The sequence below is a fragment of the Electrophorus electricus genome, chromosome 8 (assembly GCF_013358815.1).
Source record: "Electrophorus electricus isolate fEleEle1 chromosome 8, fEleEle1.pri, whole genome shotgun sequence".
NCBI classification, from domain to species: domain Eukaryota; kingdom Metazoa; phylum Chordata; class Actinopteri; order Gymnotiformes; family Gymnotidae; genus Electrophorus; species Electrophorus electricus.
The window spans coordinates 25,960,119-25,974,356 of record NC_049542.1 but is presented as its reverse complement, the minus strand read 5'-3'; the positions used below and the strand labels follow the sequence as shown (position 1 = coordinate 25,974,356).

General features: G+C 40.8%; 1 protein-coding gene across 1 annotated transcript; it reads left to right on the top strand.

The window, feature by feature from the left end:
• Positions 1-7,339: 7,339 nt before the first annotated feature.
• Positions 7,340-9,505, top strand: LOC113568899 (perforin-1-like). The gene is made up of 2 exons (XM_035529485.1): positions 7,340-7,993; positions 8,098-9,505. Exons 1-2 carry the CDS (start codon positions 7,458-7,460, stop codon positions 9,269-9,271), a joined length of 1,710 nt encoding a protein of 569 aa, XP_035385378.1. The 5' UTR covers positions 7,340-7,457; the 3' UTR covers positions 9,272-9,505.
• Positions 9,506-14,238: the final 4,733 nt, after the last annotated feature.

Below are 14,238 nucleotides of genomic sequence, written 5' to 3'. Positions count from 1 at the left end.
AGCCTTTGTGTTGTTTTTGCTCAGCAGTGGTTTTCGTCTTGGTACTCTGCCATGCAGGCCATTGTTACCCAGCCTCTTATGGTGGAGTCATGAACACTGACTTTAACTGAGGCAAGTGAGGCCTGCAGTTCTTTGGATGTTGTTGTGGGGTCTTTTGTGACCTCTTGGATGAGTCGTCGCTGCGCTCTTGGGGTAGTTTTGGTCAGCCAGCCAGTCCTGGGAAGGTTCACCACTGTTCCATGTTTTCGCCATTTGTGGATAATGGCTCTCACTGTGGTTTGCTGTAGTCGTAAAGCTTTAGAAATGGCTTTATAACATTTTCCAGACTGATAGATCTCAATTACTTTATATCTCATTTGTTCCTGAACTTCTTTGGATTGCAGCATGATGTCTAGCTTTTGAGGGGTGTTTGGTCTACTTCACTTTGTCAGGCAGGTCTTATTTAAGTGATTTCTTGATTGAGAACAGGTATAGCAGTAATCAGGCTTGGGTGTGGCTAGAGAAATTGAACTCAGCTTTCCAAAGATGTGATAAACCACAGTTATGTTTTAACAGCTGGGGGGGATGTAGGTTTGCCTTTTTTTCTCTTAATAATTAAAACCTTCATTTAAAAAACTGAATTTTCTGTTTACTTGTGTTATCTTTGTCTAATATTTAAATTTGTTTGATTATCTGAAACATTTAAGTATGACAAACATGCAAAAGATAAGGTATCAGGAAGGAGCCAACCACTTTTTCACACCACTGTACATGCTGTTAAAATTTCAAGGAAAATGAATAGTAGGGATTCCGTGTCTTCTGCAGTTCAAATTCACTGAACAATTTGTGCCAGATTCCATGTGTCAGTGAATCACTGTTATGGCTCTATCTCAGACGATCCTTGTGACCTTGATATTCTTTTTTATGTAGGGCTCTACATAAAAACCCCCACAGATATGCACATTCCACTGTGTTTTTATCTGTATAATGCACAAAGAACAATTACAAGAAAAAAACAAACCCAAAGAGCAGTGTTTCTTCAGGGTGGGCTTACACCAACAGAACAAACAAAAATAACTAAATTCAGTTCAACCACTAACTTCCTTTAAAAAAGATAATAAAATACAACACTCCTACCCATATAACATGTCTACTCTAAATCCCTTTTACAAAAACAGGATATAGAAAAGGCAAAAGATACTTGGCACCCATACAACTCCAAATAAAAAAAGAACAATACTTACAATTTACATGACAAGTGTAAATCTGTAAATCTCGGTACTCCTCTTTTGGGGTTTAAACTTCTGCTATCTGTAAGAATTCTAAGCTCCAATTTAAGAACTTTTACAAATAACCACTCAAGGCCTAATGCAAAAAGCCACTAAATGTCAAGTACATACTGCTAAGGCCCTATCTAAAGACCCCAGGGAACATTACACTCAGTACACACTGCTAAGGCCCTATCTAAAGACCCTATGAAACAATACACTCAGTACACACTGCTAAGGCCCTATCTAAAGACCCCAGGGAACATTACACTCAGTACACACTGCTAAGGCCCTATCTAAAGACACTATGGAACATTACACTCATTACACACTGCTAAGGCCCTATCTAAAGACCCTATAGAACATTACACTCAGTACACACTGCTAAGGCCCTATCTAAAGACCCTATGGAACATTACACTCAGTACACACTGCTAAGGCCCTATCTAAAGACCCCATGGAACATTACACTCAATACACACTGCTAAGGCCCTATCTAAAGACACTATGGAACATTACACTCAGTACACACTGCTAAGGCCCTATCTAAAGACCCCATGGAACATTACACTCAGTACACACTGCTAAGGCCCTATCTAAAGACACTATGAAACATTACACTCAGTACACACTGCTAAGGCCCTATCTAAAGACACTTTGGAACATTACACTCAGTACACACTGCTAAGGCCCTATCTAAAGACCCCATGGAACATTACACTCAATACACACTGCTAAGGCCCTATCTAAAGACCCTATGGAAAATTACACTCAGTACACACTGCTAAGGCCCTATCTAAAGACCCCATGGAACATTACACTCAGTACACACTGCTAAGGCCCTATCTAAAGACACTATGAAACATTACACTCAGTACACACTGCTAAGTCCCTATGTAAAGACCCTATGGAACATTACACTCAGTACACACTACTAAGGCCCTATCTAAAGACACTATGGAACATTACACTCAGTACACACTGCTACGGCCCTATCTAAAGACACTATGAAACATTACACTCAGTACACACTGCTAAGTCCCTATCTAAAGACCCTATGGAACATTACACTCAGTACACACTGCTACGGCCCTATCTAAAGACACTATGAAGCATTACACTCAGTACACACTGCTAAGTCCCTATCTAAAGACCCTATGGAACATTACACACAGTACACACTACTAAGGCCCTATCTAAAGACACTATGGAACATTACACTCAGTACACACTGCTACGGCCCTATCTAAAGACACTATGAAACATTACATTCAGTACACACTGCTAAGGCCTTATCTAAAGACCCTATGGAACATTACACTCAGTAGACACTGCTAAGGCCCTATCTAAAGACACTATGAAACATTACACTCAGTACACACTGCTAAGGCCCTATCTAAAGACCCTATGGAACATTACACTCAGTAGACACTGCTAAGGCCCTATCTAAAGACCCTATGGAACATTACACTCAGTACACACTGCTAAGGCCCTATCTAAAGACCCTATGGAATATTACACTCAGTAGACACTGCTAAGGCCCTATCTAAAGACCCCATGGAACATTACACTCAGTACACACTGCTAAGGCCCTATCTAAAGACCCCATGGAACATTACACTCAGTACACACTGCTAAGGCCCTATCTAAAGATCCTATAGAACATTACATTCGGTATACAGTCCAAGGCTCTATCTAAGAACCAAACTAGACAGGGAAGTACAAACTCCTAAGGCCCCATTCAACTAACCTTGGATGAAAGGGGGTAAATAAGCCCCTATTTCAAAGAAAGCCTATAACTAAACAGCAATGTACAAATTCAGAGCCCTACAGAATTGTGTCTACTGTGGTCGTGTGGTGACTACTGACCAAAATACAATGGCTCAACAACACATAAACAACATAGATATTTAAAGAGTTAATTCTCCCATTTGCCAATAAGGTTATCCATTTACATTTAGTTGGCACTTTTATCCAAAGCAACTTACAACTATCACTGAATACAACTTGAGCAAGTTAGTAAATTAGGGGTCCAACAGTGGTGACTTGATAGAGCTTGAACTAGTAAACCTTCTGATTACTAGTCAAGTACCTTAACGAATGAGCTACCACCACCAATTTCCATTGCCATGAGTCACATCTCCACATCTCACTGGTTCCTTTCAAAGTGCACTCGTGCGGGTAGCCTATAAAGCAAAACCTCAAAGCACAACGGCACGAATAACAATTTCACAACATCCAAGGAAGTAACAATCACAAATTTCCTGACAGATGACAGGAAGTGAAGCTGGGAATACTCACATCAGATTCCTAGAACCTCCATACTGTGGCCCTTCATGTCTGTGTGCTTTCACCCCATCTCTTCAGTCTTTAAACTAATGACTGCTCCTCCATAGAGCTGGTACAGTTTCAAGCAAGACACCCAACACTGTGATATCTTTGCTTGATTTCACCACAGAGCAGCAGTGTAGTTAATATCTTATGCTATGTAAAAGCTGTTCAGATTTAGAGGATGTCACATGGAGCGTGACCTCCACTTTTCCCTAGAGATATAACCAAAGAATGTTATTTCAAAGGCTGCATAAGAAATTCAACAAGCCTCTCTGTTCTGGACTGTCCAGCGTATAATCTCTACTGCAGAGATGTGTCGGATTTTGTCTGCCAACTCTGTAGGACATTACAAAAGCAGAGAAACAAAAAGTGCTAGTAAGACTATAACTGACCATAACTGACCATAGCTGACCATAACTGGCCATAACTGACCATAACTGACCATAGTTGACTATAACTGACCATAACTGACCATAGTTGACTATAACTGGCCATAACTGACCATAACTGACCATAGCTGACCCATCTCTCACTCTTACTCCACCTTCTTCAGGCTCTTTTATCAGGCAGAAGACTCAGAACAATCTCAATAGTCAGTACAGCCAGACACAAAGCCAGGTTTTCCTCAGGGTTGTGGCCCTCATTACACATAAGCCTATTAGCATATAACTTACTTTTCAGTAATAAAATATTTCATCTATACCCCATTGTCCCACATAGACCTATATCAATGTATAAATTCTACAAATGTAGCTTCACTTTCAACACAACAGCCCCCCATAAACTGGTAGATAACCCCAGCAACCTCAGATTAACCACTACAAGCTGCTCATGGATTCTGGACTTCCTCACTAACAGAACAGAGAACGTCAGGGTGGGGGAACTGCCCTTCGTCCACTCTCACACTGAGCACAGGAGCACCACAGGGTTGTGTCCTCAGCCCAGCCTTGATCAGTCTATTCATGCATGACTGTACACCCATCCCCTCTTATACTACAGTGAAGTTTTGCTAATGACACCACAAAAGCGGAACTGATATCTGGAAATGATGAGACTGCAGAGAGGAGGTTCAACATCTGGTCGGGTGATGTTTGGACAATAACCTGGTCCTGAACACCACTAATACACAGGAGATTGTTGTGGGCTTTAGGAGATCCAGGAAAACAACACCTCACCCCTTCCACATAAATAATGAAGAGACAGAGGTCAATGAAATCAGATTCCTGGGACTCCACATCACAAAGGATCTGACACGGACACTTAGCACATCCCATCTGGTGAAAAAGGATCAACAGAGGCTTTCCTTCTTGAAGAAGTTTAAACATCTTTCTCAGCTCTTAGTGAATTTCTACAGCAGGACAACAGAGAGCATCTCTGCTACTGCATCACAGTGTAGTACACCAGCTGCACTACAGAAAACTGGAGAGATCTGATGTAGCTAGTTAAAACTGCACAGAGAACTGCGTAGGACCCTCAAGACACACACTAATAGACCTAGGAGCAGTTTCTTTCCCAGAGCTGTAGCCTCCAATGCACCCCACACCACAATCACACACCCAAATCTGCTGAGGTCTGATGACAAGAAACAAACCAGCCTGCCTCGCCCACACCTTTACTTTACCACCACACTTTACATCCAGAACTGTTAATACTGTTAAATGTTAATTCAGTGGGTGTAATACCTACTGTCTACAGCTTACTGTGAAATTCCTCTTCACACTTCATTGTTTGCACTGTCCAAGTAGACTGTAGACATGTTATACACATATGTTACACTTCATTGTTTGCACATATACATATGCAGCCTTTTTATTTTTGTTGCTGTTTTATTTTATTGCTGCTGGTGTCCCTGTGAGCTACCAAACAAATCTTCATTGTGGACCTACAATGACAAATAAAGTCTTATGCTTCTATCTTAAAATACCTCTGGGTAATTTCATCTTATTTTAATTAAGTCTATTTTGCTTGCCTTTGATTACCTTTTTTGTGCTTCATTTATATCTGTAAATAGTCCTGTTTGTCTCATCAGTCAAGTTGGAATGATAAAGCTGGTTTTGCTTCTATTTCTGATTTATGCAGTCTCACTTATGCAGGGCAGCAGTGGCCTAGTGCTTTAGGTGTTTGACTATTAGTGAGAAAGCTGCCAGCTCAAGCCCCACCACTGCCAAGTTGCAACTATTGGGTTCTTAAGCAAGCTCTTTAACCCTCAATTGTTCAAAGTGTATTCAGTCATAATTTTAAGTTGTTTTGTATAAAGCGTCAGCTAAATGCTGTAAATGTTGTCCAGCTGGTTGGAAATGTGCTCACCTTGCCATATAGGTCTTTTGTTGTTGAACAATTCTTGTTGAATTTTGCTTGTTTAGATTTGCACTGAGTTTGCAGAATGCTAATTAGGTGGTCATAAAATAAGATGCATTAATCTCATAGCTCCAGAGCAAAACCAGAGAAGCATTTTCCCTAAGCCATTCAAGTTGAATTCAAGATATGTAATATCTATTTAATTATTGTGAAGTTAGTTTGTAAATATATTTTAATTTTTTAATTTGGTTTAGACATTACTACTTGCATGTAAATGTGAAGGTACCTCTTTAGCACATACTGGAGATACATTGAAACAGGGCTGTGACAAATGTTGCCTTTAGATTGTGTTAAGAGATTGTGTTAAAAAAAAGGTGTGAACTTTGTATGCACTTAGTCTGGTGACAAATCATAAAGCATTCTAATGTATAGTTTCATTTTTCACAGTGCAAAGAGCTCTCATGTTTGCTATTTAATTGTATCACATGTCTGCTATTTAAATTTATAAAAAAAACATTTATTAACTTACCAAACTACTGAGCAAAATTGAACTTGTTACATGTAGCAGCATGTTTTGATGGTAAAAAAAAAAAAAAATTCTGATCAGACCAAACAAGTCCTGTCCTTTAAGACACTTTAGCAGACACTTTATAATAAACACCTTCTTTGTATCTACACTAACTGACCATCTTATTAGGTACACCATGTGGACGTCTCTATGTCAGAAAGGGAAGGAAGGATGTGAGTGGCAGGAGAGCACGTAGAACCTCTTTTGATTTTAACACAAAACAACAAAAGTAGAAACTCAGCCAGGAAATAATTCTCAGTTGCTTCTTCTTCTCAATACACTTTTCAGCAGGACAGTTTGCTTCTTTGAAAGGCTTTGACTATGCCATCTCTCAGCCGCAGGTTACAGACGTTGAACTAATTGTAATGTATCACACCGCTATTGGTGTGGTTTTTTTTTTACTAGTGTTAGAGTCACTGCAATGTTGATGTGATATTTTTACACAGGAGTGAGTGGAGGAAAATGTATACACATCTGTAACTGTTTACAAAAAACTTTTTTGGGGGAGGGGGGAGGTTGTAGATTTGGGGCCAAGTGTCACATAACTTCAGAAATGGCCCAATTGGATCAGCACAAATTTTTAAAAATCCATAACTGAAACTTACCTTTCAAACCTGTCTTTTAGTTTGGCTGTTCTAAATGGCTCAGTGATGTTGAGGTTAGGAGACTGTCATGTACCTATAATCTGAACCTTCACTTTTTTCTGCTATATAATTACTAAGATTAAGAATGCTGATTTATAATAGGTCTTCTAAATCATACTGGCAGGAGTTGAACACCAATGCATCACCTAAGGTACATTTGCACACGTCACAGTGTTAGTTTTAGTGGTCAACCACAGGTGTTTAAATAGAGTGAAGAAGACAGTCCCTCCCTCTGCTACGGTCTTTAAAAAGCAGTGTCATTTGGTCTGAAATTATTCTTATCTCAGATAAAGAGTTCAGTTTTCTAATTCACCACTTATTTGTCATTTGAATTACTTTAAAATACATTGAACTTTGCAGTTATCTCATATGATGGGGTGGATGCGTAATTGCCTTGTGGGCTGGTGGCTGTGCTACTCTCTGATCTCTGTGATCACTGCTGAAGATCAACTGATACTGGGGAGTCCAGAAGATTGCAAGAATTCTGACTTTGTCCCTGGGTACAACCTTGGAGGAGAGGGCTTTGACATTGTGAAGATGGAGCGTAAAGGTTCCTATGTCATCGACATGGAAACGTGGAACACAGGAAACGGCAGCTGCAAATTGCATAAAAACAGATACTTAAACGGAAAAAAGGAGAAGCTGCCCATTGCTGTGGTATTCTGGAGATCAATTTCAAAGTGTTCACAGAAGATTTCCAGCAAAATGTATGAGTCAAGTGAAGCTGTTGTAAAAGATTCTACCTCTTCAGTCTCAAATAACTGGAAAGTTGGTTTGGACATACCATTAACAGCTGGTGGATCATTAGGGGGCACCCATTCCCGTGAGGCAACCAACGCTATGGCAAAGTCAAAAGAAGACAAGTTCAGCTTCACTAAGCATGAAGTCAAATGCAGCTTTTACAGGTGAGGCATTCTTTGATGTAAAATGTTGAAAAACTTTTCAATAAGAGATTCATTTTCACTGCGTCCAATCCATAAATATTAATGGACTAAAAATTACTTTACAGCTACAAAATAGCATCACCACCCCCACTGCATCAGGAGTTTCTTCAAGCTGTGAAGTCTCTTTACCCCACATATGATTCACACTCCTATCAAAGCATAATTGACAGATTCGGCACTCACTATACCACAGGAGTCAATCTGGGTGGGAAGATAAAGGCAGTAACTGCCATCAAAACCTGTAAAGCAGCAATGGATGGCCTTACAAACACAGCAACTAAGGACTGCTTGGATGTAGAAGCATCAGGGACATATCAAGGTGTAAGACTGAAAACAGAATTCTCTCACTGTCAAGAACTAAAGAAGAAACTGAATATTAAAGAAACATTCAGCTCAATGTTTGATGACCGACAAACAGAGATTACAGGAGGGAACATCAATGATGAAGACCTCCTTTTTTCCACTACATCTCAAAATGCTCGAAAAGTGTGGCTGGAATCCTTGAAGTCCATCCCAGACGTAGTGACATACACTCTTAAACCCCTCCACTTACTGCTGAATGATAATAACCCTGCTAAAAAGGGATTGAAGTCAGCCATAGAAAAGTATATAAGGAATAATGCCTTAAAGCAAGTTTGCTCTGAGTCTTGTAAAATAGGGAAGAATAACAGTGCCAGAGACCGCTGTGTCTGTGTTTGTCAAAGAAGTACAAATATACTGTCCAACTGCTGTCCTACTAAAAGAGGTCTTGCCACACTGAAGGTCTTTAAACTTTATGCTAAAGATTTATATGGAGATATCTTCTCCAGAACAGATGCCAGAGTGGAAGTCATATATGGTGATCTAATTAGGCGCACTGCAGTGATTAATGAAAATGACAATCCTCGCTGGAGTGAATCATTTAAGTTTGGTTCCATCACGATATCTCTGAAAAATAAGCTTACCTTTAATGTGTATGATGAAGACACCTACTGGAATAGTGACCATCTAGGTACATGTGGTTTTGATCTTAAAAGTGGAAAATGGAGTGAGGTTTGTATGTTTAAGTATGGCACCTTCTTTTTTTCCTATACTGTAGAATGTGCTCCTAGTCTACAGGGTCCAAAGTGTGCAGATTACAGTCCTTCTCCAATGGCCTCCTCTCTGGCTGAAATATTCAACTCCAGAAATGGCATTCTGGCTAAAAATATGTGGAAGCTTGAGACAGCCAGTAATCATTCAAAAAAGCTTTATTTCTAGAGCAATTTTGGAGGAAAGGAGAAAAAGTTTCTGCAGAAGTTTTGTTAAACAACTCAATTCAGATTGTAGGTGCCACAGGTGAAACTATTTTGAGTTATGAAATACCTTGATTTTCCATTTCTCCTTTCATATTGTAGTAACTGTAATGTTTATAACCATTGCTAGCTTCTATTTCTGCTTATCTGCAAGTTTGCTATGGTTTAATTAAAGCATTCACAAAGACAGACAAGTGAATTGTTATTGACAAACAGACTTTTATTAATGCAAAGTCAAAACACAAAATAGACTAAGTACATAAGCATTACATAATTACATAATTATTCTCTATTTGGTAGATATAAGAACCAAGACAAGTAGGAGAGATTAATTTTCATGGCCCAAAATATCATGCATGCACATCTGACTGCAATGGATCCAGTGCAGTTTCAGTAATAATTCAAAAAAGCTTTTCTTCAAGGACCACTATGGAGGAAAGGAGAGCAGGTTTGAACAGCAGTTTTTAAAAAAAACTCAGATCACATTGCTCGTGCCACATTCAAACTATGACGAGTTATGAAGCAGCTTTTTCATTTTAAGACTGTTAGATAGTGGAGCCTTTCTGTCTTCAGGTACCCAACACAAGGTCCCTGCTTATCAGCTATGACTTGGCAGCTTGACTGCGAGCTGGTGACCTGAGGTCATCCACTCCCTCTTCTTGTCTCCTTTACCCCTCCCTTTCTCTTTCTCTCTCTCTCTGTCTCTCTCTCTCTAAGCACAGAAGTGGCTCATGGTGGGCATGGGAACAGCTAGTGGCTCGTTGCAGAGAACATCTAATCTTTACTAGCTTTTCTCTTTCCTTTCTACGTAGACCCTTAGAACATGCCTCACTTTTCCCTGTCATCCTGTAGATTTAGATAGTGGATATAGGACACATATATACTCTGTGCTTTCCTCAGTAAAGTGGAACTCTCTTGATTCGCTACATTGGTGTCAGTGTCTCTTGACTTCCCCGGATTGATCCGGCTACAGAGGACGGAGGGCAGAGGGTAACTTAGAGGAGATCGAACCTGAAGGACTGGTCACTTTGAACCAGTTTCTAACAAAGACAACACAAACAAAATATCATTCCAGTATTATAATATATTAAACAGTACAGTACACTAAACCGTTTCTGATTTACTTAGTCTCTTCTTATGAAGTTTGGATTAATGTAATGTTGAGGCTAAGTAGGATGCGGTGACAAGTCATGTAAAACAGGACACATTTATTCAAACACCAAGACAACATAGCACATTGGCTGATGTATTGTCAAACACCAACAACAGACAACAGAACAATGGGATTTTATATATATATATATACGTAAACAAGGAACATAACTAGAAACAGGTGTGACACATGGAGGGGAGTGGCCACACAAATGAACACACACACACGCGCACACACACACACACACGCACACACACACACACACATGCACACACACACACACGCACACACACACACACACACACACACACACACACACACACACACACACACACACGCACACGCACACACACACACACAGACACACACATACGCATGCACGCACCCACACACACACACACATGCATGTATGCAGGGAGACATCTAGGAAGAGGGGGCTGTATCGTGACAACTAAGTCATCGTTAGTTTAGTTAAAAGGTTTTTGGGGTGGAAAGGCTCCATTGTATGTGCAATATGCTAAGCATGCAGAACATTAGCATTAGCATTAGCATTCCCTTATCATTAAATAGATATGTATTTGCTTGAATCAATTAAACTTCAGTGTGCTACCCATGCTGCGACCAGTCCCTCATCACTCTTCATAGGATTCTTAAAGTTTAAGTGTATGGGGTTACAAGGGCCTTATTGACACTCCTTGTCCCACGACACTTTTAGGATACTGAAGCTTTGCTCTCATCTGCTCTGGTCTGCTCCTAATGGCTATGTCCTTGCACTGTGGGCTGGAAATACCATTATGAACAGGATACTCATGGTGATCAGTGTTTTTAACGCATTAACTATTACGATATACTTTTCCCTTGTCTCTAATTTAGGAAGCCTCTTGTTGTTCTTGATAGATTCTTGGTGTTTGGAATGCAAGCACGCCCAATCTGCACTTGTCCCTCCTCACCAATGTCTGAGGTCACCTGGTCCCTATTCTTTATGGTAGTCTACAGCAGTAATTACATTTACGGCATTTAGCCGACACTCTTATCCAGAGCGACTTAAAAAGTGCCTTGTCATTTACTCATAGAATACATTCTAGCCAGTACAGCAGGTTAGTGTCCAATATACCAATGATCTAGAATACTGTATAAATACAATAAGGTTTGAAGTACTCAAGGTGTGGATTTGGCTTTGACCATTGATATCATGTATGGAGGGGCTTGTCCATTTTTGGCTTTGTAGGCAAACATCAAGGGTTTAAATCTGATGTGTGCAGCTACTGGAAGCCAATGAAGGGAGCGCAGCAGTGAAGTGACGTGTGAACTTCCGAAGTTTGAAGACTAGTCGTGCTGCTGCATTCTGGACAAGTTGTAGAGGTCTAATGACTCTTAGAGGAAGACCAGCAAGTAGCGAGTTGCAGTAGTCTAGCTTTGAGATTACAAAAGACTGCACAAGCACCTGGGCAGCTTCCTGTGAGAGAAAGGCCCGAAGCCTTCATATGTTACAAAGGAGAAATCTGCAAAACTGGGTAAGATTTGAGACATCAGTTGAAAACAACAACTGTTTGTCCAAAGTTATGCCCAGGCTACGGGCAGCATCAGATGGTGATATCAGGGAGTTCTTGAAGGAAACTGAGGTCATGGTAAGGGTTGGGAGTACCTGGGATGTACAGAAGCTTGGTTTTACTTGGGCTGAGCTTCAAGTGATGGGCTGTCATCCATGGTGCAATATTAGTCAAGCATGCTGAGATAAGTCTGGATACCAATGTGTCAGAGGGTGGTAAAGAAAGACATAACTGAGTGTCATCAGCATAGCAGTAGTAGGAGAAACCATGAGAAGATATTACATCACCAAGAGATTGAGCATACAATGAGAAGAGAAGCAAGCCTAATACTGAGCCCTGTGGAACACCGGTGGATAGTCTACATGGTTTGGATGTAGATCGTCTCCATGTTTCATAATAGGACAGTACCTAGGCACCCAAGACTCCTGTATGGCTCCCCTCATACAGGTGAAGTCCTCATATGTCCTCCAGTCATTGGAGTTGTCTCTCACTGCTCGGTAGTCATTCCTCAGCCTACCATTATCAACTGCTTCAATAGGTAATATTTGTCTAACTGGGTGTCCTGGATTTTGTCCTAGGATGTATTCTACTTTTGCTGTTTTAAGTGTTACCTCTCGAGAGGTCAGATGTGTGATGGACTCCCCTATGGTCTAGTTTTACTACTTTGTAGACTCTAATCAAATACCACTTTCCTGGCTCTAAGCCACCAGGGTGTTCTCTTTTCTAGCCAATCTAATGTCCTTTGGTGATTTAGAGTCAGCCTGCACTCAGACATCTGTTCCCCATTCTAGTCTACTTGAATTGGAATACTGGTCATGGCAAGCGGGGAATGTGGGCATTTTCTAGTATGCACCTAAAATTTGATCCTAGCACTACCAGCTTTCCTTCTTGGTTAAGCCTTATCATATATACAGTTATGTGAGAACTATGCAGGTTCCCTGTGGCGCCCTCATGATTTACCCTTATGGCCTTGCTCCCTGGCATGTGTAGGAGATATGTTTCTATGATTTTCCTGCTCTGGATGACACTGTCCCCTGACCTACTGTCCCCACTCAGTAATCTGCTGTTTCTGGTTCCTTCTTGCAGTGTCTGACATGTATCCAAGTGGATCTTTTGGCAAATTCACTACTGCTGATGTATTGTGAGGTTGCCAATGGTCCTCACCTGAAATGGTCCTCACCACCATCCAGGGCTTTCATCTGAAATCTCTCAGCACTACTCAATCACCTGGTTTCAGGTCATGCAGCAGGGGGGTGATGGTAAGTTCCAGTGGGGCATCTTTCACAGACCAGTGAACTTGTAGGGCCCTATCCCTGTGTTTAGAGGTCTCCCAAAAAGGATCTCGTATGGGCTTAGTCCTGCTCTTCCCTTAACTCTAGTCCTCATGTGTAAGAGCACTATTGGGAGTGCCTTTACTCATGAGAGTCCTGTCTCAGCACAGCATTTGGCCAGTTTGTTTTCGAGTGTGCCATTTTCCCTCTCAACTGCTCCGCCACTAGCTAGTTGGTAGGCACAGTGCTGTTTTAGATCAAACCCCAAGTATTTTCTTACCTCTCCCAAGACCTTACTAACCAAGGGGGTGCTGATATCACTGCCAATTCATTCTGGGATACCCCACATAGGAATTATTTCCATTAGGAGTGCTTTTGCTACTTTGTTGATATCCTACTTTGTTGGAAATGCCTCAACATATTTAGAGGACATTACGAAGGCCAGACAATACCTCTTCCCACAGCTAGGATTTAATTCAATGAAATCCATCTGCAGGTGTTGCAGGTACATTGTTTGTGGCACAAATCATGCAGTTATCACAATATTTCTGAAAGAATGTAGTAAATCCCCTTTGCGAATCACTGCTGTGCTATGCTACTGTGCATCCCTCTTTTTGACACATAGTTCCTACTATGGGTCAACTTAGCATATCATGGAAACATCCTTTTTGGAAGACAGGGTTTCCCATACTATACCCCTTCCTTTATGTGTGCATCAGCTTTTTTCCAGATGGATTTCTCCTCTTGTAGTGCTAGGCTCTGGAGCTCCGTACAGTCGGCTGTTGGGGTAAAAGTGTTAGTAGGAAGTAGTGCATTGGTTCACATAGGATGTAAGACGTAACAGTCTTCTGTGCTGCAACTTTATCTGTAGTGTCTGCTCGTTCATTCCCTAGAGAGATTGGGTTGCTGCTCAAGGCATGAGTGTCACATTTACAAACTGCCACTTTTGACAGGAGTA

Bases quoted from the DNA above. Each gene is read 5' to 3' on its own strand.
- LOC113568899 (XM_035529485.1), top strand. From the start codon at position 7,458: ATGATGGGGTGGATGCGTAATTGCCTTGTGGGCTGGTGGCTGTGCTAC. The intron at 7,994-8,097 runs GTGAGGCATTCT...ATTACTTTACAG, and splicing joins GTCAAATGCAGCTTTTACAG to CTACAAAATAGCATCACCAC.